The sequence below is a fragment of the Penicillium angulare genome, assembly GCF_028827245.1.
Source record: "Penicillium angulare strain IBT 27051 chromosome Unknown utg000001l_segment0_segment0, whole genome shotgun sequence".
Lineage (NCBI taxonomy): Eukaryota > Fungi > Ascomycota > Eurotiomycetes > Eurotiales > Aspergillaceae > Penicillium > Penicillium angulare.
The window spans coordinates 685,158-711,762 of NW_026623160.1; the positions used below are offsets into that span (position 1 = coordinate 685,158).

General features: G+C 47.0%; 10 protein-coding genes across 10 annotated transcripts; 7 read left to right on the forward strand and 3 right to left on the reverse strand.

The window, feature by feature from the left end:
• Positions 1–334: 334 nt before the first annotated feature.
• Positions 335–1,114, forward strand: N7478_000250 (GNAT family N-acetyltransferase; the record flags this gene model as incomplete). The annotated part of the gene is made up of 1 exon (XM_056916466.1): positions 335–1,114. One exon carries the CDS (start codon positions 335–337, stop codon positions 1,112–1,114), a length of 780 nt encoding a protein of 259 aa, XP_056784346.1.
• Positions 1,115–1,837: 723 nt separating this feature from the next.
• Positions 1,838–3,892, forward strand: N7478_000251 (tetratricopeptide repeat protein; the record flags this gene model as incomplete). Its single annotated transcript, XM_056916467.1, has 2 exons — positions 1,838–2,005; positions 2,099–3,892. The coding sequence occupies 2 exons, from the start codon at positions 1,838–1,840 to the stop codon at positions 3,890–3,892; spliced, it is 1,962 nt and encodes a 653-aa protein (XP_056784347.1).
• A 221-nt stretch (positions 3,893–4,113) lies between these two features.
• Positions 4,114–6,198, reverse strand: N7478_000252 (uncharacterized protein; the record flags this gene model as incomplete). The annotated part of the gene is made up of 7 exons (XM_056916468.1): positions 4,114–4,250; positions 4,306–4,600; positions 4,690–4,865; positions 4,920–5,197; positions 5,266–5,489; positions 5,566–5,678; positions 5,751–6,198. 7 exons carry the CDS (start codon positions 6,196–6,198, stop codon positions 4,114–4,116), a joined length of 1,671 nt encoding a protein of 556 aa, XP_056784348.1.
• A 531-nt stretch (positions 6,199–6,729) lies between these two features.
• On the reverse strand, positions 6,730–8,326 carry N7478_000253 (class I SAM-dependent methyltransferase; the record flags this gene model as incomplete). Its single annotated transcript, XM_056916469.1, has 3 exons — positions 6,730–6,939; positions 7,004–7,974; positions 8,032–8,326. 3 exons carry the CDS (start codon positions 8,324–8,326, stop codon positions 6,730–6,732), a joined length of 1,476 nt encoding a protein of 491 aa, XP_056784349.1.
• Positions 8,327–8,699: 373 nt separating this feature from the next.
• Positions 8,700–10,160, forward strand: N7478_000254 (putative cysteine synthase; the record flags this gene model as incomplete). The annotated part of the gene is made up of 4 exons (XM_056916470.1): positions 8,700–8,963; positions 9,020–9,079; positions 9,139–9,257; positions 9,320–10,160. 4 exons carry the CDS (start codon positions 8,700–8,702, stop codon positions 10,158–10,160), a joined length of 1,284 nt encoding a protein of 427 aa, XP_056784350.1.
• A 98-nt stretch (positions 10,161–10,258) lies between these two features.
• N7478_000255 (Myb-like DNA-binding domain protein) lies at positions 10,259–12,148 on the reverse strand (the record flags this gene model as incomplete). Its single annotated transcript, XM_056916471.1, has 1 exon — positions 10,259–12,148. The coding sequence occupies one exon, from the start codon at positions 12,146–12,148 to the stop codon at positions 10,259–10,261; it is 1,890 nt and encodes a 629-aa protein (XP_056784351.1).
• Positions 12,149–12,504: 356 nt separating this feature from the next.
• Positions 12,505–14,147, forward strand: N7478_000256 (beclin 1; the record flags this gene model as incomplete). Its single annotated transcript, XM_056916472.1, has 2 exons — positions 12,505–12,589; positions 12,652–14,147. The coding sequence occupies 2 exons, from the start codon at positions 12,505–12,507 to the stop codon at positions 14,145–14,147; spliced, it is 1,581 nt and encodes a 526-aa protein (XP_056784352.1).
• Positions 14,148–17,610: 3,463 nt separating this feature from the next.
• On the forward strand, positions 17,611–18,971 carry N7478_000257 (Clr5 domain-containing protein; the record flags this gene model as incomplete). The annotated part of the gene is made up of 3 exons (XM_056916473.1): positions 17,611–17,840; positions 17,974–18,407; positions 18,490–18,971. 3 exons carry the CDS (start codon positions 17,611–17,613, stop codon positions 18,969–18,971), a joined length of 1,146 nt encoding a protein of 381 aa, XP_056784353.1.
• Positions 18,972–22,428: 3,457 nt separating this feature from the next.
• On the forward strand, positions 22,429–23,235 carry N7478_000258 (RelA/SpoT; the record flags this gene model as incomplete). The annotated part of the gene is made up of 1 exon (XM_056916474.1): positions 22,429–23,235. One exon carries the CDS (start codon positions 22,429–22,431, stop codon positions 23,233–23,235), a length of 807 nt encoding a protein of 268 aa, XP_056784354.1.
• Positions 23,236–24,144: 909 nt separating this feature from the next.
• Positions 24,145–24,583, forward strand: N7478_000259 (uncharacterized protein; the record flags this gene model as incomplete). The annotated part of the gene is made up of 2 exons (XM_056916475.1): positions 24,145–24,196; positions 24,273–24,583. The coding sequence occupies 2 exons, from the start codon at positions 24,145–24,147 to the stop codon at positions 24,581–24,583; spliced, it is 363 nt and encodes a 120-aa protein (XP_056784355.1).
• Positions 24,584–26,605: the final 2,022 nt, after the last annotated feature.

A 26,605-nucleotide genomic window follows, 5' to 3' on the forward strand; every position in this document is an offset into this window, starting at 1 on the left:
ATACTCAATACCCAATGTACCATATAATAGACTGTATAATATTTTTGAAATTGGTTATGGAATTCTCCGGACTTACACTGTTCACTTGAGCTGGTTTGTTTGAATAAGCAATAGACCCGCACCCAATAGATGTCAGCCTCATGACCGATCGATCGATGTTCGGATCCAAATCCTCGTCATCAACCGCGCCTGCCGCCAACAAATTAGTGAATGAGCGGGGGAAATAATCCATTTGATAAGCCTGGATAAATCCAGTTTCCCCTCAACAGAATGAGGTTCAATTTAAATCCTTGAGAATCATAATCACGCTCCAAAACAACATTGAATCTTCAACATGACATTCAAACTTGATACAGTGCAGCCGACTGAATACCTAAAAATAATCACAGCAGAGCGGGATGCTTTCGAAAACCCTCCTCAGAATATATTCCGCCTTTACTGCCCCATCATAAACAATAACAGGGCAAAGGCCATATCAGACACAGCAAAAGAGATACAAGAAGCCTATATCGAGCAAGCCACAACTGCCAAGGCAGAGCTTACAACCGAAAATACATGGCTCAAAGTCGTACAGACTAGCGAGGACCTAAAGAATAAACTTCAAGAAGAGGAAATACTCGCTGGCGCAGAATGGATCTTTCATGTGGAACTTGAAACCACAACGACATCGCAATCCATGGAAGAAGATATCGAATCTCTAGCAAGTCGACATCCGGAAGGAGGCGCCCGTATCTTTGCGGAACAGGCATTCACCATCCTAAAAACCGCAGAAGCAGAAGCTAGAGCCCAATTTCCGGGGACTAAAGGCTACATGTCTCTTGGAAGTTTGTTCACGGCACCGCAGTATCGGAGGAAGGGCCTTGGGAATCTACTTATGGAATGGGGTGTCAAGAAGGCCGATGAGATGGGATTGGATATTTGGGTTGAGGCAGCGCCATCAGCTGTGCCATTTTATGAGCGACATGGGCTTTTGAAGGTGAAGACTGTTGATGTTGATTTGATGCATCCAGATGATATTTCGGAGTGTGAGAGGCTGCAGTGGGAGAAGGCGAGGGATTGTATTTTGCCTGTCACTGTTGTTCTCATGCATCGGCTTGCTAAGAAGGATGTTTGAATGCACTCATCCTACTAGTAATTATACTGGCCATGTAAAAAGAAAGCCTTATGCTGGCGATCTTGGAACTATTGAATACTAAAGTCTGCGGATGCTGGTTATGACTTGAAGCACATGATATCCTAATAAAATGACCTCAAGTTTAAACACTGTGATGTACGTGTGTACATAAACGCCAGCCTGTATAAAGTACCAAATTTTTATATCTTTCGGTATTCCAATAAGCTTCATCTAGAATTGCTAGCTTCATGGCTCTGTCGGTAATTATCTAGTCCCGAGGAATCTTGGGCGGGGTTACTACATACTGTATCAGTTCTGGAGCGGGCTTGATTAATAATGACATATTTGGGCGTAACTTTGCAACGAAAAGAAGCAGCAAGAAAACAAATATCCAAACGATATATTGACCTTATTTTGACACTCTCAAGGGTATAACCAATTAATGCGAAGGTGATTCAGTGTGATATACTTGCATAGAGACACCCTCCACGTGACCTCCGGGGAACCTCGGCTGACGGAGAAAGCGAGTTAGCGCATTGAATTAGTGAGCGATCAACCCCACGCCAACATCTGGGGCATTGTCTTCCCCATTCCCTCCTTTCTTATTGCATCCGTGTGCTTGCAATTATTGTTGCAATATATACTTCCTATTCGTGATATTTTACTTAATTTTTCTCATACCCCCCCTCGTTACTTCTACTACCTACCCCGCACCACATCACCATGTCCTTTCTCGGTGGCGCGGAGTGCTCCACGGCGGGAAACCCTCTCACGCAGTTTACCAAACATGTCCAGGATGACAAGTCCTTACAGCGAGACCGGCTGGTCGGCCGCGGACCGGGAATGCAAGAAGGCATGCGATCTCATGGTATGATGGGCGGACAAGACCAGGTGCGTGTGTGAAACAGTCGATTTCCGTTTCCCGAAATGGGATCATAACCCCCGAAGACAACTAACCATGTACCCCCCTGCGGGGATCTTCAGATGATGAATGAATTTATGCAGCAACCAGGAGAACAATTAAATGGACCTTCCCCACAACCCTTCGCCATGGAGCATATGCGCCGCGAGCTCGAGAATTTCCAGACTGCCTCGCCCCGCACGGGCTCCCCCGGTTGGGCGGCGGAGTTCGACCCCGGTGAACAAGCCCGCATGGAGGCCGCCTTCCCCGGTGCACAAATGAACAATGGGTCTGGGTTCTCGCAGGCGGAATTTGCCCGCTTCCAGCAGCAGAATCGCATGGGCATGCCGCAAACTTCCAGTCCCGCTACCGCAGCGCAGCAACCCATGATGTCGGGGTATCAGCAACCGATGGGAATGGGAGGAATGTACAATGGAATGGGCGGAATGGGAATGATGCGGCCCATGGGTGGTATGGGTGGTCCGATGCAGCAGCAGCAGCCCATGGAAGGTACGACACAAGACAAGGGCAAGGGCCGAATGGTGGAGTTGGATGACGAGAACTGGGAGGCACAGTTTGCTGAGATGGATACGGTTGGGAATGAAACTCAGACGGACGAGGAAGCTAATGCAGCTATGGAGGCGGAGTTGAATGAGTTGGACAGGTCAGTCCCCACCTCCAATGATGCCTTTGAGTCCGTGTGGCAGCGAGCAGAAGCTGAGACTGCGGCGAGCAGAAAACTGGCGGACGATTTTGAGGTGACAGATAGTATTCATGTGGGTGACGGGGGTGACTGGGAAGGCTTTGACAGTCTGAACACACGATTCCGTGATCCCACGCTGGGCGATTACATGTTTGAAGAAGATAATGTGTATCAGTCAGTGACCAATCCGTTCGAAGAGGGTGTCAAGATTATGCGAGAGGGAGGTAACCTCTCATTGGCGGCCCTTGCCTTTGAGGCTGCTGTTCAGAAGGATCCGCAGCATGTGCAAGCATGGACAATGTTAGGCTCAGCGCAAGCTCAAAATGAAAAGGAGTTGCCTGCAATCCGGGCTCTAGAACAGACACTCAAGACCGACCCCGGCAACCTGGACGCATTGATGGGTCTGGCCGTTTCATACACCAATGAAGGCTACGACTCTACTGCCTACCGGACGCTGGAGCGCTGGTTGTCTAATAAATACCCATCAATTATTGACCCCCAGGAGATCTCTGGCGATGCAGACCTCGGATTCACAGATCGACAGCTTTTGCATGAACGTGTTACAGAGCTTTTTATCCAAGCAGCACAACTCTCCCCGTCAGGTGCGCAGATGGACCCCGACGTGCAAGTCGGCTTGGGTGTATTGTTTTATTGCGCCGAGGAGTACGAGAAGGCAGTTGACTGTTTCTCCGCTGCCCTGGCTTCTACCGAGTCCGGTACTACCAACCAACGTGAACAATTGCATCTACTCTGGAACCGTCTCGGTGCCACTCTCGCCAACTCTGGCCGTTCCGAGGAGGCCATTGAAGCTTATGAGCAGGCTCTCACCATCAACCCTAACTTCGTTCGTGCCCGTTACAACCTCGGTGTCTCTTGTATCAACATCGGTTGCTACCCTGAAGCCGCACAGCATCTTCTGGGCGCTTTGTCTATGCACCGCGTGGTCGAGCAAGAAGGTCGCGAGCGTGCCCGCGAGATTATCGGTGGTGGTGACGCCCCTGATGGACTGGATGATGAACGTCTTGAGCGCATGCTACACATTAGCCAGAACCAAAGCACAAACTTGTACGACACACTCCGTCGCGTTTTCAGCCAGATGGGCCGACGTGACCTGGCTGACCAGGTTACTGCTGGCATGGACGTGAACATTTTCCGCAAGGAATTTGAATTTTAATAGTTTTATTCCCCGGTACATGATGTTCTTAAAATTGATGTCTATTCTTTTTGAATTCTTGTGTTTATTTTGGAAAAGGAAATGGAAAGAGACTATTTGCCGGCGGGGCCTGGCTGCATTTGTTTATTATATGAGAAGCCGAACTTCCCCGAATAGAATTCATGGGCAATTTAAGACCATTATACTTTCTTACTGTGGGATTTTAGTAGGAAAACATGCACCTATTTGAACGGGTGGAATGGTGTTGGGTTCATCAACCCATCCACAACCTTCGCAGCAGCGATCGCCTTCTCCTCGCCAAATCGCCCACCAACAATCTGCAATGAAACGGGCATTCCATGCACAAGCTCAATATCATCTGTTACCACTTTATTAGTATATCAGGTGTCCAAAATCACTGCGTTGATACTCACATTGCGAATGGTTGTAGGCATCGGATTTGTTCCGAGCCTGATGACTTTCCCACTCGTCATTCTTCCCACCATCAATACCATCAAGAGCCCGGTCAGCTTTAGCAACTGGCACAGTAGCGGAAGCGTAATTGAATAAGTTCCACATCGCGGTATACCCGACCCATTGATTACTCTGAACCCATTCTTTGGGTCTATAGCCCACCCACGGGATAACAGGCATGATGAGAGCATCTATGCCAGAATCAAGCCATTGCTTGAGCATGGCAGCTGAGAGGGCGTATTTCTTTTCCTCGATCTATGAAAAAGTTAGTTTGTTTGTCATGGACATCATGGTCGTCTTTATGCAGTATCTTGTTAACAATTACTGAAAGGGGACTTGCTCACCTTCTCTCGTTCCTCGAAGCCTAGCATATCTTGTTCTGTTCCCACGAGCATGCCCTCAATAAGAGGCTCATTGATTATCTCGCACAGCTTCCGACAATGGACACCTCCCTCGCCTAACACGGCCTTATTCCACATCTCTGTTGCCGGCACATGGAGCGATGTATCCCATTCGACCACTGAACAAGTTATTAGACCACCCAGAAATAGATCAAGTATACGCAAACACATACCTTCGTGTCCAGCTGTGCGCAATGCACGAACTGTCTCATTCAATGCACGCGCCACAGGAGGTTGCGGTTTAACAACTCCATCGTCGAAAACAACACCAAGCGTCAGTTTTCGGTCTGTAGGCGGAGTGGCGAGTTCTTTTCTCCATGGAATAGGAATAGCAGATGGATCAAGATTCCATGGGTTCGATGCTAGAAGCTTTTCCATGAAATATTCTGTTGTTGCTATAGAGGATGCCATGGGACCAGCGACAGGTGGGACGAGATAGTGTTGGTGCAGACTGGAAGGAGAGTTAATCAAAATGTTCATGCAGTGCTTATCTTTTCATCAAAAAGGTAGTCTTCTTACAAGGAGCAATCCCATGGAACTCGCCCTGTTGTTGGGAAAATAGAATATAAGCCTTGCAATGCAGAGGGAACCCGGATTGAGCCGCCGATGTCTGTGCCAACCCCAAGAACACTTCCTCCACAGCCGACGAGGGCTCCTTCACCTCCACTACTACCACCGGAGATGAGCTTGTTGTTGAAGGCATTGAAAGACTGTCCAAAGACGTTGTTATAGGAATCGGCCATCTAACATGGAAAGAAATAACCAGTTAACAAGAAGCTTATAGAGGTAACCAAGTAACTTTGGACTGAGAGATCATACCATTAGAGCCTGTGGAACGGCCGTCTTGACATAGGGAATTGCTCCCATAGACTCAAGCAGTTGTACAATCTCACTCGAGGACTTTGCCGGCTTATTGATCAGACCAATCCAACCTAGTATGAGAAATATTAGATCTAAGAATTCACTATAAGACTTAATGTTATTCTGTGAAAGTGCAACCATACCAACTGTAGTATCAAGACCCTCGATATCAAAGCGATCTTTGATAGAAACCGGAATCCCGTGAAAAGGTCCAATAGTTTTTCCCGTTCGTGCAAGATGGTCATCCAGCTCCTGGGCCCGCTTCAAAGCCTTATCAAAGCATGTCTCCGTTAGACAGTTAATAAGCTGCTGCGCAATCGCTGCGCGCTTGCAAAAGGCCGTTGTCAGCTGTAGACTTGTCACCTGGCGCGAGGTAATGAGAGTGACTAGATATTGAATATCGGGTATATCTGTCCATGCTACTTCGTCGGCTGATAGAATTCCACAAGTGCGAATGGCATCAATACTTGATAGAGGGGGATTCAAGAGAAATGATTCCGAAAGACGCCATTCTACCGGAATTAGAGCATGCTGTGCTGCTCTTTTCTCTAGAACGGCGGGTTTCCAATGCGGAACTGTACTAGACGTCATTGTTAGGTTTTTTTGGAAGATTGTATTTGGATACGGTCGAGATGAGATATCTGAATGTGGATAAGGAGATCGTTCGGGGGCAAGATGGGCATTTAACATAACTGCGCCAATAGAAGTTTGGATGTAACTTCAAGGTTCCCCTCACTCTTATCAATCCGAAGATCTGTGCTATAGCCTATAGGTATAGCATCCATGTGGGGCCTTCCTGTCTCGCCCGCCGCCGCTTTTATGAAGGCGCTCAGGCCCAGCCTTAAGGAGGAGTTGTCAGCACGGACTCGGGCCCAATGTGAAAAGCGGCGAGAGGATGAGTACTAGAATGGAAAGAGGCCGCCAAGCGTTGCCAGACATTGGCTATCTAGTGAGGGGGTGTGATACTAAAACGGGTAAACAATGCCGGATTAGATATTTTGAGCTTCCGAGGTTATTATGACTTGATACCGGTGATGGCTAAGACTTTAAGTAGGAGGGGTTTTGGGGGAATTGGTTCATCTTATGCAAATATTGTACATTATCAGTTGTAAAGGTATCTATCTACACCGTCATCAACATGCTGGCATTCTTGTACCAGGTCAACAGCGGGTTCTCGCCATTCCTTGTCTCCGTATCTTCGATATAAGCCCAGCGGTTGACAAAATCCTCATGGCTCATGACCTGGGTCAATTTCCCTGTCACGGCACGATAAACGTCTTCAATGACATTGAAGTCAGTGGGAAAGAAGATATCAAAGTAGCCTTGGTGAACCTGTTTTTGAGTTATAGATTAGCAAGAGTCAAAGATAAAGAACAACCACCTATCAAGTACTTACAAAGGGTGTAGACACCGGTACCGTTTGCCTTTGGTACCGTGTCTGCACGACTGGTGCATTCAAGCCAGGTACCGCATCGGGCAACGAGGAGAAATCACTCGCCACAAGACGATGCGCGGGGAAGTACTGGTTTAGGACATCGAAAAATTGCATAAGTCGCGTCGGGATATATTCAGGTAGAGAATGTGCCTTGCGGAAAGGTGGTGGAGGGCATACACCACGTAGGAATCGAGGGCCTAAGGGACTGGGGAAGGGACGACGGGCAGCGGCCTGGCGTACACGCAAGAATCGAGCAGCAACGGGATCCAGTTGGTTATTGTAGAACTCGTGGAATTCACCAGTGCCATCGATTAGAACACCACCTTGCTGGGGCATCTCGGTTTGGCTATCATAACGAATAGTGTCATGACCAAAGTTGTCGAAGACCTCAAGACCAAGGAAGAAGCATGGAGAATGAACGTATGTGTCCCAATCAAAGATTGATCGGTTGATAATCTCGACGCGGTCCCGGTGGCCTCGGGAGTTGAGAGCGTCTGTGAGATTTTTGTACTGCAGATCTGCTAGAGCGGGCGAGATCTCAATGATTTTGAACTTGGTGCGCTGGTAGACCTCGTAGTCGGTATCACGGATGAAATCCAAGATGTTCAACATCATTGTACCATTACCAGCGCCCATCTCGTAGATAATCAGGTCATGGTAGGGGTATAGGGTGAGCTTGTAGTTCGAAACAAGGTATCGCGCAATAGTCTCTCCATAGTACGGCTTGAATAATTCCGTCGGTGTATGCCAAAGCTGACGGGCAATGTCGGGTTTTATTTCGTCGAGCCGGTCTTCGAATTCAACATATCGTTCGCCTAACATGCGGTGGAAAGCCGGCCCGTCCTCAATACTACTAAAGTCGAAGGGCTCGCCGGGAGTGAAAATAGTTGCGTGCTTCGAGAAGTAGCCGTAATGGGGGTTGTACAAACTATCTGGAGGCATAAAGTTAGAGGATGAAGACCATCAAGCTTGAGCGGTTCGCAACCTACCATCAATGAACTCGCGGGTTAACATTTTCACCTGCCGAGGCCGTTCACGCCGACTGCGCAGTTCCCGCGCAGTCACTGTTGGATATGAGAGGTATTCTTCATCAATGTTCTTCGAGATGTCTCCCCGTTTTGTCCAGAGCATGCCATCATCTTGTGCTTTGCGCTTGGTGGGCGTCCGTCGCGTAAGAAATGATCGAATTTGCGCACGAGGTAATGTGGGTGATCGGCGGATAGGTTGACAGGCTGGGTGCCGAAAAAGTTGGCGGAAAAGCTGGGTGAGGACAGGGGAGTCCATGATGCGTAATATGGGGAGCTCGAGATGTCGCGGAGAAAGCTCAAGTTCGATGTGGTGATATCGTAATTCAGCCTCAGGCATCAAGGCACGTGCCGAGCTCGACATGATACATGCAGTTACTGATTACGAGGTCAATCATTGGTCTGAGTCTATATTCTGCCTCTATATTTATTATTTAATGAGATTTCATATTTCGCAACACCTGTGGATTATTAACTCCATGAACAATCCTCCTCTGTCAAATTGTTGTCCTTGACTCTGATATCCCAAATTGCCTGAGAAGTTGGCCCAAGCGCCTCCACGGCTTCTCCAGTTTGTTGAACCCACCATCATCGATATCAGAATAGAGAGTGCAACGGGGCCATTGCCAACGATGCCGGATCGATCGGCTATTTATGTTGGCACGGCATTCGTTGCCGGGGTCTGTTTGACCATAGCATACAAAGATATATTGGATTCGCGGCGCAATGAAAAGTCAGCGAAGCCAAAGCCACAATCCGATGCGCTTGTTGCTCATTCAGGACCCCCGGAGATCGTGGAGGGAATTGAGGGATGCATTGGAAACACGCATCTTTTTAGAATAAAATCTCTATCAGATGAGACAGGATGTGAGATCCTAGCTAAGGCAGAGGCACGAGTCCCTACGCCCCATTTTGAAATGGAAGGATCCCATCCAACTAACGCATTCTACAGTTCCTGAATGGCGCTGGACAAAGCTCCAAAGATCGTGTTGCTTTAAGCATGATTGAACTCGTATGTTGAGCGATGCGATGGTGCCTTATAAAGAGGCATTAAAGCTAATTATTTGATAGGCCGAGGAAGAAGGCATCTTAACGCCCTATTCTGGCGATACAATTTATGAAGGTACATCAGGATCAACAGGTATCTCATTAGCAAGCCTGGCGCGGGCAAAAGGATATTTGGCACACATGTAAGTGTCCTGATATCAATCTCCTATCAGGATTAGTGAACACCGACTTACAACGAAACTAGCTGTTTGCCCTCGGACCAGGCAATTGAGAAGTCGAATCTTCTCCTGAAATTAGGCGCAATTGTTGATCGTGTGCCTCCAGCACCTATAGTTGAGAAAGAAAACTTTATAAACCGTGCTCGTGCCCTAGCAGCTGCTCATACAGGATCAACTCCAGTCGCAACAGAGGATGGCGAGGTCGAGCCATCAGAGCGCATGGCACGAGGCCGCGGATTTTTCGCGGACCAATTCGAAAACGAAGCTAATTGGCGTGCTCACTATGACGGCAGTGGACCAGAGATCTACGCTCAATGCAACGGCAAGATAGATGCATTCGTGGCAGGCGCAGGTACAGGCGGAACTATCTCAGGCGTTGCGCGGTATCTCAAGCCCTTATTGCCGGACTTGACGGTCGTTCTAGCGGATCCACAGGGCAGCGGGCTATATAACCGCGTCCGATACGGTGTTATGTTTGATGTGAAGGAGAGAGAGGGTACACGCCGTAGACGTCAGGTGGATACTATTGTCGAAGGCATTGGCGTCAATCGCGTCACTGCCAATTTTGAAGCTGGCAAAGAACTTATCGACGATGCGGTCCGTGTAACAGATGCTCAAGCACTGGCGATGGCTCGCTGGCTCGTTGAGAAAGATGGAATTTTCGCTGGCAGTAGCAGCGCTGTCAATTGCTTCGCGGCTGTGAAAACGGCGCAGAAGCTTGGTCCTGGTCATCGCATTGTGACGATGCTGTCAGACTCGGGGTCACGACATCTATCTAGATTCTGGGCTAAGGCTGGGGATGTTGGAGGTGCCGTTGACACCAAGTTGAGCGATGTCTTAAACGCACGCGACGAGGATTTTCAATAACAGCGATACCAGCCTATTTAAAATGCTACTTATACGACAATATGTAGAGAAATGTTCAACGTTGTTTTGATTCAAGTTGCCATTATTATTTGAGCCTATCATGTTGTGAATTTCAAACGTTTTGCTGGAGATGGTCCCCTTGGCGTCCTGGATCCCTGTCGATTGATATTTGGACTATCAAGAAAGATGGCAGACAGCTTGGAGGGCGATGAAGCGAGAGGGTCTTCATCATCGTCATCATCATCCATGAGATCCTCAAATATTCGAAGACGTTTTCTTCCCACGGGAGTACTGATTCCTTCGGGGAGTTTAGGATGGACTGGTTCAGGTGACGCATCACTCTCTTCTGATACAGCCTCTTCTTCCTTCTCGCTATCCTCTGGCCCAGCCGCTGGCTCATTCTTGACTTCTTCTTCTTCTTCTTCTTCTTGGTGGGCGGTCTGCTCGGGTGCACGGTACCCTTCGCCAAACCAAACCTCATCTCCAACCCAGAGTCGCAGCAATTCAAACTCTATTTCGGCTTTAGTGCGATCGGGGAATTCTTTTTGGAAATCAAGCCATGAAAGATCGGTGCCGTCTTTTAGCTGTTCTAGAATCTCCGACTCAGCCTGACTCCACGGAGCTGAAAGAGGAGGTGGACATTCGCGGCAGTCGGCCCAATGGTGTGTATTCCACTGGTAGATACTCGCTCTAGTCCGAGTAGGTATATGGTCATGAATTTCCTGCCATTTTTTCTTTTGCAGGTGTCTCATGCAAACTATGAGCTTGGCTTCGTCGGGCGTCAAGCCTCGAGGTGATTTCACGGGTGACTTTTCCGATGGCGATGATTCGATAATGAGCGGGGTGTTGGGAGTTGCATATGAATCATTTTCGTGTAAATTAGATAAATTAGAGTCGTCTTCGAATTCCAAATGACGTGTTTCTTCTCGCTCTGCGGTCGGTTCTTGTGTTTCTGCTGGATGAGCTTCAGCTTCGGGAGCCGATTGGTCCTTGAGTGGCTGTGTATCGAAAAATGGTTGGCGAGATAGGGGTGAGTCTGTACAAGCGGGCGGCAGAATACTCCTTCCATGTTTAACCTTTGCACTTCCTTTTCGTTTCAGCAAAGAAGGCGAAGGCGAAGGTTCGAATTCTTGTAGCGGGTCGTCTGATTCGTCTCCATCTGGTGTGGCTGCAAATGACCAGTCGTGCAGCATAGGGCTGGAATGATACTTTCGCTTCGCCCGGGGCCGGCGTTTACTCGGTGTGGCTTTCGCTTTGCCTTCGGTACGCGGACGCCTCACTCGAGGCAGGCTCCAAAGCGATCCAGAACCCGGTGGAGATGCTTCCCGTGTGATATTGGGAAGCTTCGGGGAAACTCCTTTCCGTCTTGTTTCAGCAGTGGGTGTGGAGAAGATAGCTGGCAATTCAGGGGCTTGCCAAACAGGGTCCGCTGGCCCGGTATCTTTGTAAAATGGATCTGAAGCGGGTTGTGACTTCACAACAGGTTTTTCGACGTCCTTTTGTAAATCAGGGCCATAATCCACCAATGCGTTGTTCAAGGGTGACTTGGCTGCCTCATCCTCAGTGGCCGGACCCAATGAGTATTCTGGTATGTCACGCTTCATGATCGTCTCTTGACCTTCATGTGTCCCATTCTCCTGATCTGTATCTCCCTCTGATAAGGCAGCTTCGTGGAACCATGCGTCTGCTGTCTCTCCGGCGTCGTCTTCTTTGCGCATGCCCGATAAGTGGCCATTGTCAACCACAATGTTTCCAGTTTGTAGATCAATCTCATCGCCGATATCCGTAAAGTCCTTTCCGTATTTTGAGAAAATTCCCTCGAATATTGATTTGAGTCGCATGTCATTTTGAGTGCGCGCAGCCTGTAGATCCCACTCCTCCAGTATCTCCTCCTCGCCCTGCTTTCCTTCCGCTTCATTTTGTTCAAGAGGGTCTGGTGTCAAGGAGAGACGCGGGCGCTTCAAGGGTCGTTCCATAGTGTCGTACATAGAAGGGGCTTTATTTTTGGCGATATCGTAGAATTTCCCGACGTGAGGGAAACGCGCGCGGATCAACGCGGTCGGATTTGATGCACGCCTTTAAGCTTAGGATCAAGCTTAGGATGGCATGTCTGGATAGTAGAAGACCTCGGGGCGAATAGGAGAGCCCATTACAAGCCTTATGAGAAGGTGATGCTGTCTGTCATTTAGAGGGCGAGAATGTTGGTGTGTAAGCGCGCAAACAGCGGAGCGCGAAAGTTCAAAAACAAACGAACATGACGTTCGGCAACCGCAGCTCCAACTTCACCCTCCCCCACATCCCATCTCCAACACCAAGAATGAACTGATCGTCCTCTCCACACACGATGTATTGCCAAAAATGCAGGACACCGTTAAAGCTAGACAATTCTCTCGAACAGCTCAACCCAGCGGCGTTTGAGCTACTCACCAGTAAGCTTGCTCCGCCTCCCCCCGCAAAGTTACATATTGATTCTAATCCAAGCTCCGAATAGACTCCACAGGCAGAACACTACCTGGACATGGCACTGGATCGCCCGCAACCAAAATAACCTACCCTTCGGACCGCCGGGAACTCTACGATCGCGCCTCCACGAATGCTACAACGCCGGTTTATAGGAGGTCGATTCCTGGCCCCCGATCGGGGAACCATGGCCATCCACCGGGCTTACCTCGAGGCGACAGCGGAAATATGTCGTTCGTGATGCTTACAGAATCGCAATTTGTACCTCCCCCCGTGGAGAGCCTACCGACTCGTCCCAAACAAAACATTACCGGACAGAGTCAGGAGAATACTCAGGATGAAGGGTCATATTCCAGCCAAATCGAACGAACTACTCGGCTTTTTGAAATCGTTTCAGCACGCTCGGATATCGACCACCCGATCTGTGTAGAATGTACGGATATGCTGGTAGAAGCGATGCAGAAACGGCTCGCAGGAGCTACTAAGGAGCGTGATGCCTATATCTCTTTCCTAAGAAGCCTGAATTCGACAGTCCCAACAACGGAGGAACTAGAAGCAGCAGATAAAAGTTTGAAAGAAAGCCTTGAAGCTGAAAAAGAGGCATTCGCAGAACTAGAGGCCTTGGAGCGAGAAAAGTCCGATCTAGACAAAGAAATCGCTGGTCTGGAAGAAGAATCACAACAACTTGACGAGGAAGAACAAGCGTTTTGGAGAGCTCGTAACGGCTTTACTCTGACATTAGCAGAATTTCAAACCGAACGAGACGCATTGAATATGCGCTACGACCACGACTCGCAGCAGCTAGAACGGCTGCAACGGACAAATGTCTACAATGACGCGTTTTGCATCGGCCATGATGGATATTTTGGGACGATCAACGGCTTGCGGCTAGGCCGTCTAGCTAATCCTTCGGTCGAGTGGCCCGAAATCAACGCGGCTTGGGGTCAGACCTGTCTACTCTTAGCTACGATTGCAGAGCGCCTTGGGTTTCAATTTCAGGGTTATCGGCTGAAACCTCTTGGGTCCACCTCTCGGATCGACAAGATCGAGTATCCCGTTCATTCAGGTAGGCAGGCTCCGACTGAACGAGCGCAGCCCAAGATTGAACAGTATGACCTATTCTCGTCTGGAGATCTACCTCTCAATCTCCCCTGGCTGCACCGTCGCTTTGATTCGGGCATGGTGGCGTTCTTAGAGTGTCTGCGCCAGCTGGGGCAGTTCGTCGAATCAACCCCTGCTCCAGTCGCATCGCCTCGCCGGGGCCAGACTGGGGCCACAGCCCCAGGACTAAGGCTGCCCTATGAAATCCAGCGAGATCGTATTGGTGACGCCAGTATCAAGCTTGGATTTAATCAGAATGATGAAACCTGGACTCGTGCCTGCAAATATACACTGACGTGCTGCAAGTTCTTGTTGGCACATGCAAGCAATGTTGCCAGCGCAGGATCCAATAATTCTGCTGTGGCAGCTGCAGCTGTGGCAGCTGCTGATCAGGCTCGGCAGACCCCCGCCAAAAATCAACCCTGAACAACTACTAGAGTCTGGAACTTTAGATCGCAGGGATCATGCAGCGAGAAATTTTCTCACAGCCTCACTTGGCGCTAAGCGACTGGGGGTTCTTTGTTTCTTTTGATTTTGATTTCTTCCTTCTATTCTATTTCATTTTTCCTTGTCCCGTTTTGCTCTCATGTTCCCCCCTGTGATGCACGGATCCCTACTACGGAGGCCACCGCGGTACTTTTGTCAATAAACTTGGCTTGGGCTGAGCGCCCTTGTGCAGCATCCATCTCACGCAGCCTTTTCCGAATCCTATTGGGCCAAGTTCGATCGACGAGGCAGGAATCACCAATCTCCTTTCACCTGCTATCCCCCCGGATGGATGCAGCCTGAGCCCGTCCCTCTTACCTGGATTCGTGGAATTCGGAAGCCCTTCCATTTCAATATGGACTGGAACCACCGGAGGAAAAAAGGAAAGGGGAAGAAGGATCATGTTTCCGATACGCTGCTCTGTAGGAGGATGGTCCTTCTGGCCGCCACAGACTCACTCGCTATCCGTTCTACGCGCTACATCCTAGTACCTGCAGGCGATCCGACCCGGTGAACGATGGTCTGTGGACCTATAACGTCGAGCACGGTAGATATCTCCGCAAGTTGATTCAGTGTGTAATGTGGACCCAACTCCACGCGGGACATCCCTTCTCTTGCCGTTTTCTGCCATATCTCAGGAGGGTCGTTCCACAAGGGGGGCGTCATTGTACAGTCCCTTAAAGGGCAAGCCGACAGAAACTCAAAAAAGAAAAAAGGAAAAGAGAAAAAAAAAAAGGACAGACTCAAATTCCCCAAGACTGCGGCCCCGCAATTTAGCACCGACTCTCCGATCAATACCGCTTCAAGTACTAGCCTCCGGAGCGTGCACGCAGTAGGGACGGGTGCCCGATCATCTCAGTAGCCCCCCTGTGTTGTACTTCGTACTTATGCCTCATTCTTGCCACTAGAAGGGGAAAGGTGTAAAAGGTGAAAAGTACGAGGATTGTACCCCCTCTCTTTGGACCTTATCTTTTATTGCTTACGGAGTCGTGATCGGGGACCACTATGCTAGCCCCCGAGCGTGTCGATCACTGCAAGCTTCAATGCCTTGCCACCTAACACACTGATCTCTCCCTTGCCCCGTGCGTTCTGGAGCGTTGGGATCCGGGCTAGTGCATGTTGCTCCTTGTAAGGAAAAGTACCTCGACCCAAGTGGAGCTTGGGGTGTATGATGAACCACCCGGAGGATCACCTTATGTACTCCATACACGCGGGCGTTACAGAACCGGGATAGCTCTTTAGACTTTCCCCTACGTGGACTTCAATCGCTATAATATTTTAATAATTATTATGATTAATGAAATCGTGATGTGGCTATGATGATTATTGTTTTGCTCCGCACGTAGTACTTTTATCGGAATTTTTAATTTTTAATTTTTTGCATAATTATTTTCTTTTCTAACTCCTTTACAGTACTCGTTTCGCACTTCTTCTTTCTTCTCCAGCGTTTTTACAAGCTTTGACGTAAGTAATGTTGCGTATACGCAGCTGACCCGCAAAGAGGCCTGAGTTTCGGCCGGCTAAGGGCTCCCCAGTCGCTCCCTAGTCGCTGGGTACGTATCCCGTAGAAGTACCAAGTCCACAAATAAAAACAGAGACCAAAGCGCATGCGGTTTGAATAACCAAAAAGGGATTTACATGGTAAATATAGAATTTATCGAGTATACACAAAGAATTATTAGTAAGATGCCATAGTGATGGGATGGCGTCTAGGTTCGCATCCCAGAGCGGTAGAATGTATAATGGAGGTGCAGTATACCATTCAGGGGCGAATGCAGATGCAAAAAGAAAATGCCCCCTTTGTTCGAAAGTTATTTTCAAAGTTTTAAATTCTTTTTTAGTGACATTCTGGGGATGACACTTGTCTCTCAACGGCGAGGCATGTTCTAACGGTCCATCTCTCCACCCTTGCATCGCGCACACGAGGGATAGAAACAAAAATTGAACTTCTTCTCCCAGGCTGCCTTTTTGAAGAGAAAACTTTTGTAAAAATAGAATAAAGGTGTAAGAAATGAAAAAATGAAAAATTTCAATCCCCCTCACCGTCTTATTGTCTCCTCTTCTCCTTCTTCTAGTGGCTTTTTACAGAACCATAGTCTTGGGTCTCCTAGTGTTTGGAAGAAGCAGAACCAGAACAAAGAGTGAAAGAGCTGTCAGGGAAGAAAGAGGTTTCGGCCCGTTCCCGGGTCGCACGGGCTGGACCCCCCCCCCCCCTAATTAAGGGACTAGAGGACGGACTAGAGGACTAAAGGGACAACCTGGGATGATAATGAAGGATCCGCATGAATCAGTGGATATAACTACTACGTGGCCACGATCTAATAAGATTCTAACCGCATGAATAGCAAGGAAAGAAAGAAAATAAGAGAGAAAATAAAATCTATGATCGAGTCGATTTATGGCGTATGTATATCTGGCAAGTTCCCCAGTTTTTTTTTTTGTTACAGCTAATCGGATGGCTGCAAAGTAAGCCGCAGAGCCTTTTTCAGCTAGAAACTAGAGAAAAAGAAGAGAATAATAATAACAATCATACGAATGGATAAAACCCACCAGCGAGAAAAGTAAAAAAGGCAGCGGAAAATGCATCCAATTTGCGGCCAGTGCGCTGCATGTAATAGTTCGGTTAGGCTGTACAGTAGCCCCGAGCAAAAGTACGCGATGCTCAGCTCCACTTGGAGACAAATCGGTTGTTTATTATTATTATTATTATTATGATTATAATTAATTCTTGTTTTTGGAGTATTATTTACACCCAATGATTGAGGTCTATAACTGGATTATCAATGTTAAACCCTGTCATCTTCTTCAAAGTTTCCTCTATTAAAAAATCTAGACCATGATATTCCATCCCCGTCTTCATTCCAAATCCCGACCCTCGGAGATCATCGCCCACCAGTATGATTAACGCACCTGTCGCCGTTGGCGATCATGACACTGACAAGTGCCTGCACCTGGATGGATCCCCACGCCAGAGCACCAGCGCCCATTCTGATTTGGCCGGGGAAGCAGGGGGTCGTGCGTCCGCGCTGATGCGGCGCGCCGCAAAGAGTAGTCGAGAGATTCCTTGGCCCCGGCCCTGATCTGAGAAGTTGCCTGGTGATCGCATTCTTCTTCATTTTGATGCGATTTTATTTTATATTTCTGATATTCGCTTTTTTTCCCTCTTTCCTATCCTTTCCTATATCTGCCCTTTTTTTTTCGTCGCTTGTTTCATCTATTTATTTTTCTTTCTGCTTTTTCATTTTTCATTTTTCTCTTTTCTATATAATAAAACCTACAGATCCGGTTCTATTCTCCCTCATCGCCTTGAGAATAGTCCCTCCCTTCCTTGGCTTCTATTATTTATCTCCATTTTCCCCCTCTTATAACGGCCTCGGATGAGCCGTGCGCTCTTCATCTAGTTATGGAACAATATCCCACTCCAGCAATGACTCTTTCACCCCAAACCCAACCTCAATCTCAGTCTCAATCGCCCTCGAATTCGACTGGATCATCGACCGGCTTGTTCCGACCCCGCCGATCCGATGATTGGCAACAGTATCGCGAGGTCATCGAACAACTGTATCGCAGCGATCAGCTAAAATTGAGAGATGTGAAAAACGTCATGGAGAAAGAATATAAATTTTTCGCCTCGTATTACACCTTATTTCCTTAATTTTAACCCCGAATTCCTGTTAATTTGTTGTTGTTGTTGTTGTTGCTTTCTTGCTTTCTGTTGTTTCTATAACCCACACAACCAAAAGCAAACTCGCCTAACTCTCTCCAGAGAAAAACAATACAAAGATCGACTGGCTTCCTGGAATGTCCGCAAGAATATTAAAGCTGCGGAGATTCAAGTCATGCTTCGCAAAAAGCAAAAGCGAGCCGCCCGTGGCAAAGCGACGGCTTTTCGACGAGCTGGTCAGGTAGTTGACAAGAAACGCATCACTCGCTTTGTACGCCGCCATCCAGGTGATTGGGCCACTCCTCGAGATAAAGATGCTGAACTGCAAAGTCCCGAGCCAAGTAGGTCGTTGAAAGAAGCGCCCACGGCATCGTCTATGCTCCATAAGCCATCCTTACTCATGCAACTAGCAATAGAGACCCCGTCAGATATGTCGTGTTATACACCAGAGCCCGAGGAAGAAGCAGCAACGCCTGTCTCGCCACAAGACATTCAATCGCCGACGAGGGAGACTCCTCCCTATCCGTTGAATTATGGTATTATCCTCGTCCCAACCCAACTCAGGCTTATCAAAGAAGACCAGAGAGTCCATCAGAACACAGCTAACCATCTTGATAGATCCCAACAACATCGCGACGATCCCTGATCTAGTCATGGATGATGAGCAGTATCCCATGAGCGTACGCTCGCACTCGCACCCGCACCCGCACCAGCATCCACATCCGCATCCCAATCAACAAGTCCGCCCAGTCTATCATCCTGCTGAACTCTCTCATCCAATCCATCACCCAACCGTTCTCCCTATGCTCCATCAATCTGCTCACTCATCTATCCACCCAATCCACACACCTGTATATCATCCAGCTGTCACGAACTCGCCCCCAGCAGCCCCTCCAGTTCAAACTCACCGAGAAGACGTCGACGCTCCAGGTGAAGTCGTCACACCAAACGACGAATGGGGCCGTATGGATGTCCTCGACACATTTCAAACTCGTCTAGAAGGACTCCAGAAAACCCTCCATCAGACTATGTCGCCTTGGGCCCGGGATCAAGATCCCAACAACCAAGAAATGAACCATCACGAAGGATTAGGCCTGTGATTTTTCCTTTTCTTTATCTCCTAAATGCCTCCCCTTCCATTCATTCATACCTTGCTTCTTCACTTATGTACATGACCCGTATCCTCTTCTTATCATCTGGAGCGTATGTTTCCTGTGAAATTGTTCATTTCCATTTATTTGTCTCTTTTTATCCTTGCTCCATCTCCATGCGCATCAAAGGGAGATTCAGGAAAATATCATAGCGGGCGTTTATCCTTACTGGCCGCATGGTACCTGCTGTCCAGGTGGTTCTCATTGTTTGTCTCATCTCCAACTAGATCATGAAGGAAACGGAGAGGTCCCTTTGCGGAATGTCAGATTGCGGTGCGATACAAGGGCAGGGCCTATTTACTCAATACTACTCCATCTACGAATCGCCCTCCGTACTGACCGGTATACCCGCAGCATTGTACTTGTATCTATCTGGTGATCTTGGCTTGTATGACAGTCGTTTTTCTGTCGGATGAGATTCTTATCACCCCCGACCGACCGTGATTTCTATCTGCTCATATATCCGCTGCAAACATGATACGTACAAATCATTAACGCTGGTACTGATAGGTACAGATACTATCAACTGATAAATGTTTCTTTGTCATCGCTCCAAGTTACCGGGTCAGAGAACTGGAAATCAAGATTCCTGCGCCACCAGACCCCCCACTCTCGTACTTTTGGGTTGCCTCGCTTTGTCTCACCTTGCCACTGTATGAGGTGGCGTAGCTGATTTGGAATAAGAGGAGATGGATACTACATGAGAAAGATCATTGATGTGGGAACTCTTATAGGGCACCGAATGTTTATTGTGGAGTATGCTATCACCCTCGGCTGTGTACTCTGTCTTGTACTTTGTTCTTTGTATGTACTTGCTACTATTTGGAAGACAATCGTAGCTCGGTCCCTGAAATAGAAATCAAACGTGATGCCAAGAAAAGTCAAATTACTCATTGAACTTTTGTACGCTTACCTATGAATGCAACATAATATACTTCGTATCCCTTGAGCAAACAGACGATAAAAGGCAGGAAAATATGCATACATAAATTGTATAATTATGTATGAAACTGTAAGGTCGGATGACATGAACCTTAGGCATATCATGTAAGGCTATTGCTGAGCCGCATTGTAGCCCTACTTCACTACTCCGAATGCATCGGCTTGTTTGTACCAAACTTTCAGCACCATAATTCAAAGAAAAGAAAATCCATTTTAAATGAACGATGATTTATTGGATTAATATCATGTCTTGCCGGATAAGAGGATTCTTATTCTTACTTTAGTATCTCCAATGAAAGTACTCAGGTGGTGTCAGTCTAGGTTTGTAAGCCCCAGGATTGAAGCTAAATATATATGATATCACTTCCTCTCGGGTAATACCTACCAGCGCATGTGATATGGTAGTAGTTTATAAGTGTTAAGATTGAGTATAATATCACAAAGACTACCTAAGCCTTCGCGTCAATTCATCACTGATGTCAATATAAAAAGTTTTACTAGAATATATCATTGCAGTACTAGTAGTGTGAAGTGCCAACCAAAGATCCATGGCCCAACACCTCGGGCAGAACTGTAACCCTAATAGTACATAGTAGATTCAAGTTGATGACTTGGCATCAGATCACAAGCAACCTTTCAATCTAAATATAAAAACAGATCAAATGATGGTCATATCCTGTTACCGCTGTTAATAGTACCATTCAAATTTTTTGTAGTGCGGTTTGATTGGGGTGGGGGCAAGGGAGAAGAATTCCCATGAAGGCCCAATGTGCCAGCTCCAGAGAATGAGAGATATATGGGTTTGAAGGCGTGTTCTAGTAATGTCTTTATCTAGCGGTGAAAAGAAGGGAATGTCCAGATAGCCCAGACAGGTATGTCATCTTCATCGATGCTTTCTAGAACAAGTGATTATGATCCAAACGCCCGAGGAGCGACCTAGGCCCAACAACCATCCAAATATAAGAGCCTCCATATACAGCGATTGGGACCACATGTACCAATGACATATGAAGGGAAAACATCATCAATCTCTTTCCAAGAATGATACAGAGCGGTGTACGCGGCCCAACAACCATCCAGATATAAGAGCCTTAATATACAGTGATTGGGACCACATGTACCAATGATATATGAAGAGCAAATATCATCAATCTCTTTCCAAGAATGATACAGGGCGGTGTACGCGGCTCTTCTAGAGCAACATAACGATTATCACTGTCTTTGACAAGAGCTGCATGAAACATTTCAACATCTCACATGGGATGTACCTATTCATAGGCCAGCCCCAAGGATAGTATAGATAGTGCATTTGTTATCCTGCACGAGAAAATTTTTCATCTCGCCATGAGCCACTCATGATTGATCTTGACACACCTTGCTGCCAGATGAATGCAAGTGCCGTAAATCAAACCCTGATGATCAACCTATCAGAATCATCTATAAAGCAACACTCAGGCGCAAAAAGGCATTTACAAACGTCCGTGGGTACCAGAAGCCCGCCCAACGAGATACAAGGGTCTTGTAGGGCTCCATGAGCCCTTAGCCTCATGCAAGCACGAAGTCATTGGACATAACGATGCGAGAACGAGTCGCGTGGCACACGCAATGGGTCCGGGCTCGGCATATTCCAAGTTTCAGTATCACTCCGCAGATCGAGATCGGATCTACCTATAGGGGGCCATGATCTTGAGTCTCAAGTACATTATCTTTCTGGCCCGCCTCGGAATGATGAAGTTCAACCATGTTCTGACTCATTCTAGTACTGATTGATAAACAACCTCAAATTAAGCTATTAAATAAGGTATATAGATATAAATGGATCTATCACATCTACGCAAAAATACCTCATCTCCTCAGTCTTATCCACAGGGCTCTGGAGTGAAAAGCGGGAATAGCCGGTCTGGGCACGTAAATGACGCCGTGCAGCCTCTATTAGCAAATCAGGACTCTTAATGTCAGCACTAGACATGCAACGCCCCCTCATGTTTCCATGAACCGGTTCCCAAAATCTGATTGTACTTGGGGTTGGCTCTTGGGGCCCAAAGCATGTCATTCTCTGGCTTGCATGTCTATAACCCGGGTGAGGATCATAGTAGCGAATGGTGATCGTGGAATGTCGACCGATTTATCTGATAACCCTTGTTTTTCTTCACACCATCAGTGAAAAATCAGAATAATCCCTGTCTTTGACAACTACTTTGTTATACCGACTGTCTGCTTGCGAGAAAAATGGGCGTATCAGTTTGGTTCCCCGACATTGGGCTCTAAGTCTTGTCGTAGGCAAATTCTTTAAATGTCTCGCAAATTCCTGGGTAATATAGATTCTTTTGTTCTGATATAGACACATTAAAGCCACTCTCTATCTTTGAAGATCCTTCCCTCGAAAGCTCTGTTATTACTATATATCCCGCCCTTCACTTCTACTTCCAACGTTGACTGTTTTCGACATTATACCGAAATAAAAATGACCTCAACTCCACAACCTAGATCTCATTCTCAGGATGAGCCATTTGGAAGCCCCAGCCAAGCAATGAGTTACTTTGAAGGACGACTCGAACTATACAAGCAAAGTCGTGAGAATCCAGCAAATAATTCCTTGCCAGAAGTATTGCACGAATTTCTTATATCGATCGGCAAGAACACTGAAGCCTCATTGGATCAATACCTGAAGGTCTCAGGTTTGTTTCAGATACCTTTAACGCCATGCGAACAAACTGCATACAAGAAATACGAAAAACGATACCGGTGCCTCGATACTAACCAGGTACTTTTCCTGATTCACCAAGAGTTTCTGGTCCGAAATCCGGTGCCTCTAGATTCACCGTACAATATGCGCTCCAATAAAGAGAAGATTCGTATAATCATGAGCTCAATTCTCTGGATGGAAGAAATGTTTCCTGCTATGGAATTCGAATCCTGGAAAGTGTGCTTCCTCAAGTTCTCAAGAGATACAATTAAAGAAGACCTTGATTGGCTCTGCCTATACCGCCAGCGTAAATTCTTGGCTGGCAAAGCATTACCAAGGGAAGACGACGAGATTCTCAAGAGGTTCTGGGATTGGTTTGAATTGAATGAGCTGGATTTGGTTAAGATGGCATTTTTCATGGCTAAAAAGGGAGTATTCAAAGATGTATTGAATAATCTGGGGCGCTTAGGTCGCATCATTCAGGAGCTGAAAAGGGTGATCGAGTTACCTCGCCCCTTAGGACCAAAGACATATTGGAAATTCGATGATATAGTGACTCAGGAGCTAGAAGTTAGCGAAAGTTAGCGATTTGCTTTGATTTTCTGTTTGTATTCACTGTTGATTTTGCTCTGGTTTTCTGTGTTTCAGCTGTGCTCTCATTCTGATGTTTGCTTTTTCGCGTTTGTTGATTGTTGAATGTTGGGGCCAAATTGTTTAAGTTCGAGTCTAAGCCCCAGAGAGAAAAACAAATACACGTATAAATTTCCTCCGCGTCAGCTCCTGTTTGTAAAGCTCAAATGATTTTCCTTTTTTGCATCATGTCAATGGCGCTAAAGGGGCCAGACCCAGCTCGTTGCCTAAACGCGAAGTCCCGATGACACAAATAATTACCGATCCTAATGCTGATTGGCAGTTATCTCCCACAGTGCAGCACTATTCGACCCTTCACCATATGCCCTTCACCATATGCAAAAAGTGATAGATCAAGTGCATTAGCTCCCTAAAAAGAAAACGAGGTTGACAGATTTCCCTCAAAAACGTGAGAAATGGCGGATAAGTTCACTAAGAACAGAAGGGCAAAAGAACAATGTTCCTTGTGTTGCAAAACTGAAAATCAAAGAGACAGGAACAAAGAAGCCTGAAGAAAATCGGGTTATTCAGACAAACTTTCATTCGACAGGAACCACCGTTAGCTTGCAGTTTACCGATGCAGGCCCGCCGGGGAAGATAGAAGAGACAAGCCGGAACTCAGTAGTACCCCTGCTTACCGGGCTTTGGACAGAAGTCCCAAAATTTCCGTTGAAGCTTCCAAGGTTGAGTGGGAAAAAAAATACACGCTTGTGGTCCCTGGGGTCCGACAGTATAAATTCTGTCAATCCCAGACAACCATATGTGCACTAGAAGAACATCTTCCCTCCAGGAGCTCAGGGGATATCGAAGTTCGACGCTCAACAGGCTCCAAGCTTTGTCGGCCTTTATAGCCCCTTAGGCACCATGGAGAAGGAGCAAAATACTCGTTCGCCCACAACCCGAGAAACCCCATGGCGTGCGTAGTTGTCCTCACCTTTTCTTCTCTTCCTCTTCATGACATCAAACTGATAAATATTTCCTCCAAAATATAGTCGATCCTCATACCGAAGAGTACCTCGAGATGGTCAAATCTTCGAACCAGGGCGCCAACACAGCGCATGCCACGACCAAACAGATAGAACTCTTGGATCGAATCCATGAGCTCATCGAAGAAACGGGCGTCGTCACTCCGCAAGAAAAGCCAAAACATGTTTGTCTCTATTGGAATTTTTTGAGAATGGAAAATGGATGGGAGTGGAGTATAGATGAGATACGGGAGAGGATGTCGCAAGACAAGAGGGAGTGGGAAATGCGAGTAGGGCATAGATTTCTCGAGCCAGGTGAGTCTAGCCCTAACTCATGATGCGAGGATGCGAGATCGATCTATCTCATGTTGCCACTGGATGCAAGGAGTCACTGTGGTGAGGTTAGTAACTGACATGTCTTTTTCAGAGAATGCGTACCTGGAGTTCTTGATGGCTCTGACTTTCACCCCTTCTCCTTTCGCGGTCCAGCGAGCCTAGCGAGCGACTCCCTTGAATGAAAAGAAGCCGATGCATCTGGAACCCTCATTGTGAACGACTCAAAGAGGCGACACGGCGATGAAGGAGAAAAAGGAAAAGAATCCAACTGTCGCAAAAGTGCAAACGGTCTTGGCTCATCATGTGGTTGTTCGCATTAGTTGCATGATTTCTGCAGGCGCCCATCGAACCATCGAATCATGTCGTCCACCTGAAACGTCATAAGATAACTTCTCCGCGCGCTACCTGTACTAGTCAATTCATGATTGTCTGCTCATATTTTTTGAGGATAGTAACGTTTGTGAATCACACCAAATATCATATTCTGGGTTCATAGAACTGCTTTTTTGGCGCATTTTCAATATCCCATATGAAGTTCTCCATCAGGGGTTGGGGTTTTAGGGCTTCTAAGTACCTTTATTCCTAACAGCCGACATTCGGCCCATTATTTGCCGATCAGAATTCTTAGCCCCCTATTATCTGTTTTATCTATAGTGACGGAAAAGCATTTTATCCCCTGAAATACATTCGTCGGCGACTTTTCAGCTAAGAGAAATTTAGTATCCTGAGTGAGGTCCTGCAGCAGATTCAAGCTTGAATTCACATGTGTTCACTTGTTGTTTCTCAGCTAGTACTCCGAAAATTTTCTCCTGCATTTGAGTATATGATCGAGTACCAGTGGAATACTTATCCCTTCAGCATCATGATACGAAGGATCTTCGAATATACGAAGAATAGTGATTTTTGAAGACGGTGGATCACATCACTCGTGCGCTTTTATTGGCCTGGGAAGAAATGCGCCTGCTGCCTTTGGGGTTATGCAGCGTCGCAAATCGGGAAATGGGGCAGCCAGCCATCGTGAATGACAAATACCTGCTTGTATGGTTACTTTTTATCACGAGCCAGTGTCTCTCTTCATCCAATCATTATGCTACATGGGGATGAGTTGTCCCAGGGGTCTCGGGTCGGACTGAGGGACACCTCGAGTGCTCTGCTCCACAGGTCTATCATGATATGCCAGACCAATGTCCACTTAATCAGAAGTTGATATTACTCCAGGTCTAGCTAATTTCAGTATATGCAAATTATATCAATGGATACTACATAGTATTCTATGATATTCATTGGTGGTACTCCTTCATACGGTACTCCGACTGTCACAGCTATGACTTCAATCTTGAATGTTAACTTACTGTACTTACCCAAGCATTTTTACTTGGACTATACTAGGTAGGTGTTTCATGCCTCAATTCCAACATTCGCGCCATATCTACATGGAAGTTTATCTTGGCTTTTTGGTCTCTTAAGTTCAAATGATATTGTACCGCGAATTTGATACTATGATGCCCAATCCCATTATAAACTCTAACACTCTCTGCCCAGGCGAGGCTCTCTGTCCCTGCTAAGGTTCTGCTTTCATACTCATTAGCCCTGAATTCACAGACTCAGGATACTGCTAAGTATGTTTAGACCGAAAGACTAGAGCACTTGGACAGCCGGGGCAACTGTTCCAAGGAAGGGTCCAAGAGTCCACGGGTACCTACAATGTATCGAATACGACGCAGTTTTACCACTAGAACAGAGCAAAAAGGAAACATGGACCAATCCCCATGTGATGCATTTGACCAATAAAATACAGGACCCCAAAAAAGCAGCGTCGCTAAACCAGTCCCAGTCCAGAAAAAATAAGAAATAATTGGAATAGAAAAGGGGAAATAAACCAAAGCTAAAACAAGAAAAGATCAAACCCCAATCCCGGTTCGAATCAAGATAGAAGTGGATGTAGATAAAGATGTATGTACCACGGGGAGAATATGTAGGTAATAGGCATGTCCATTAGCTGCTTATTAGGCCAGAATCCTGAG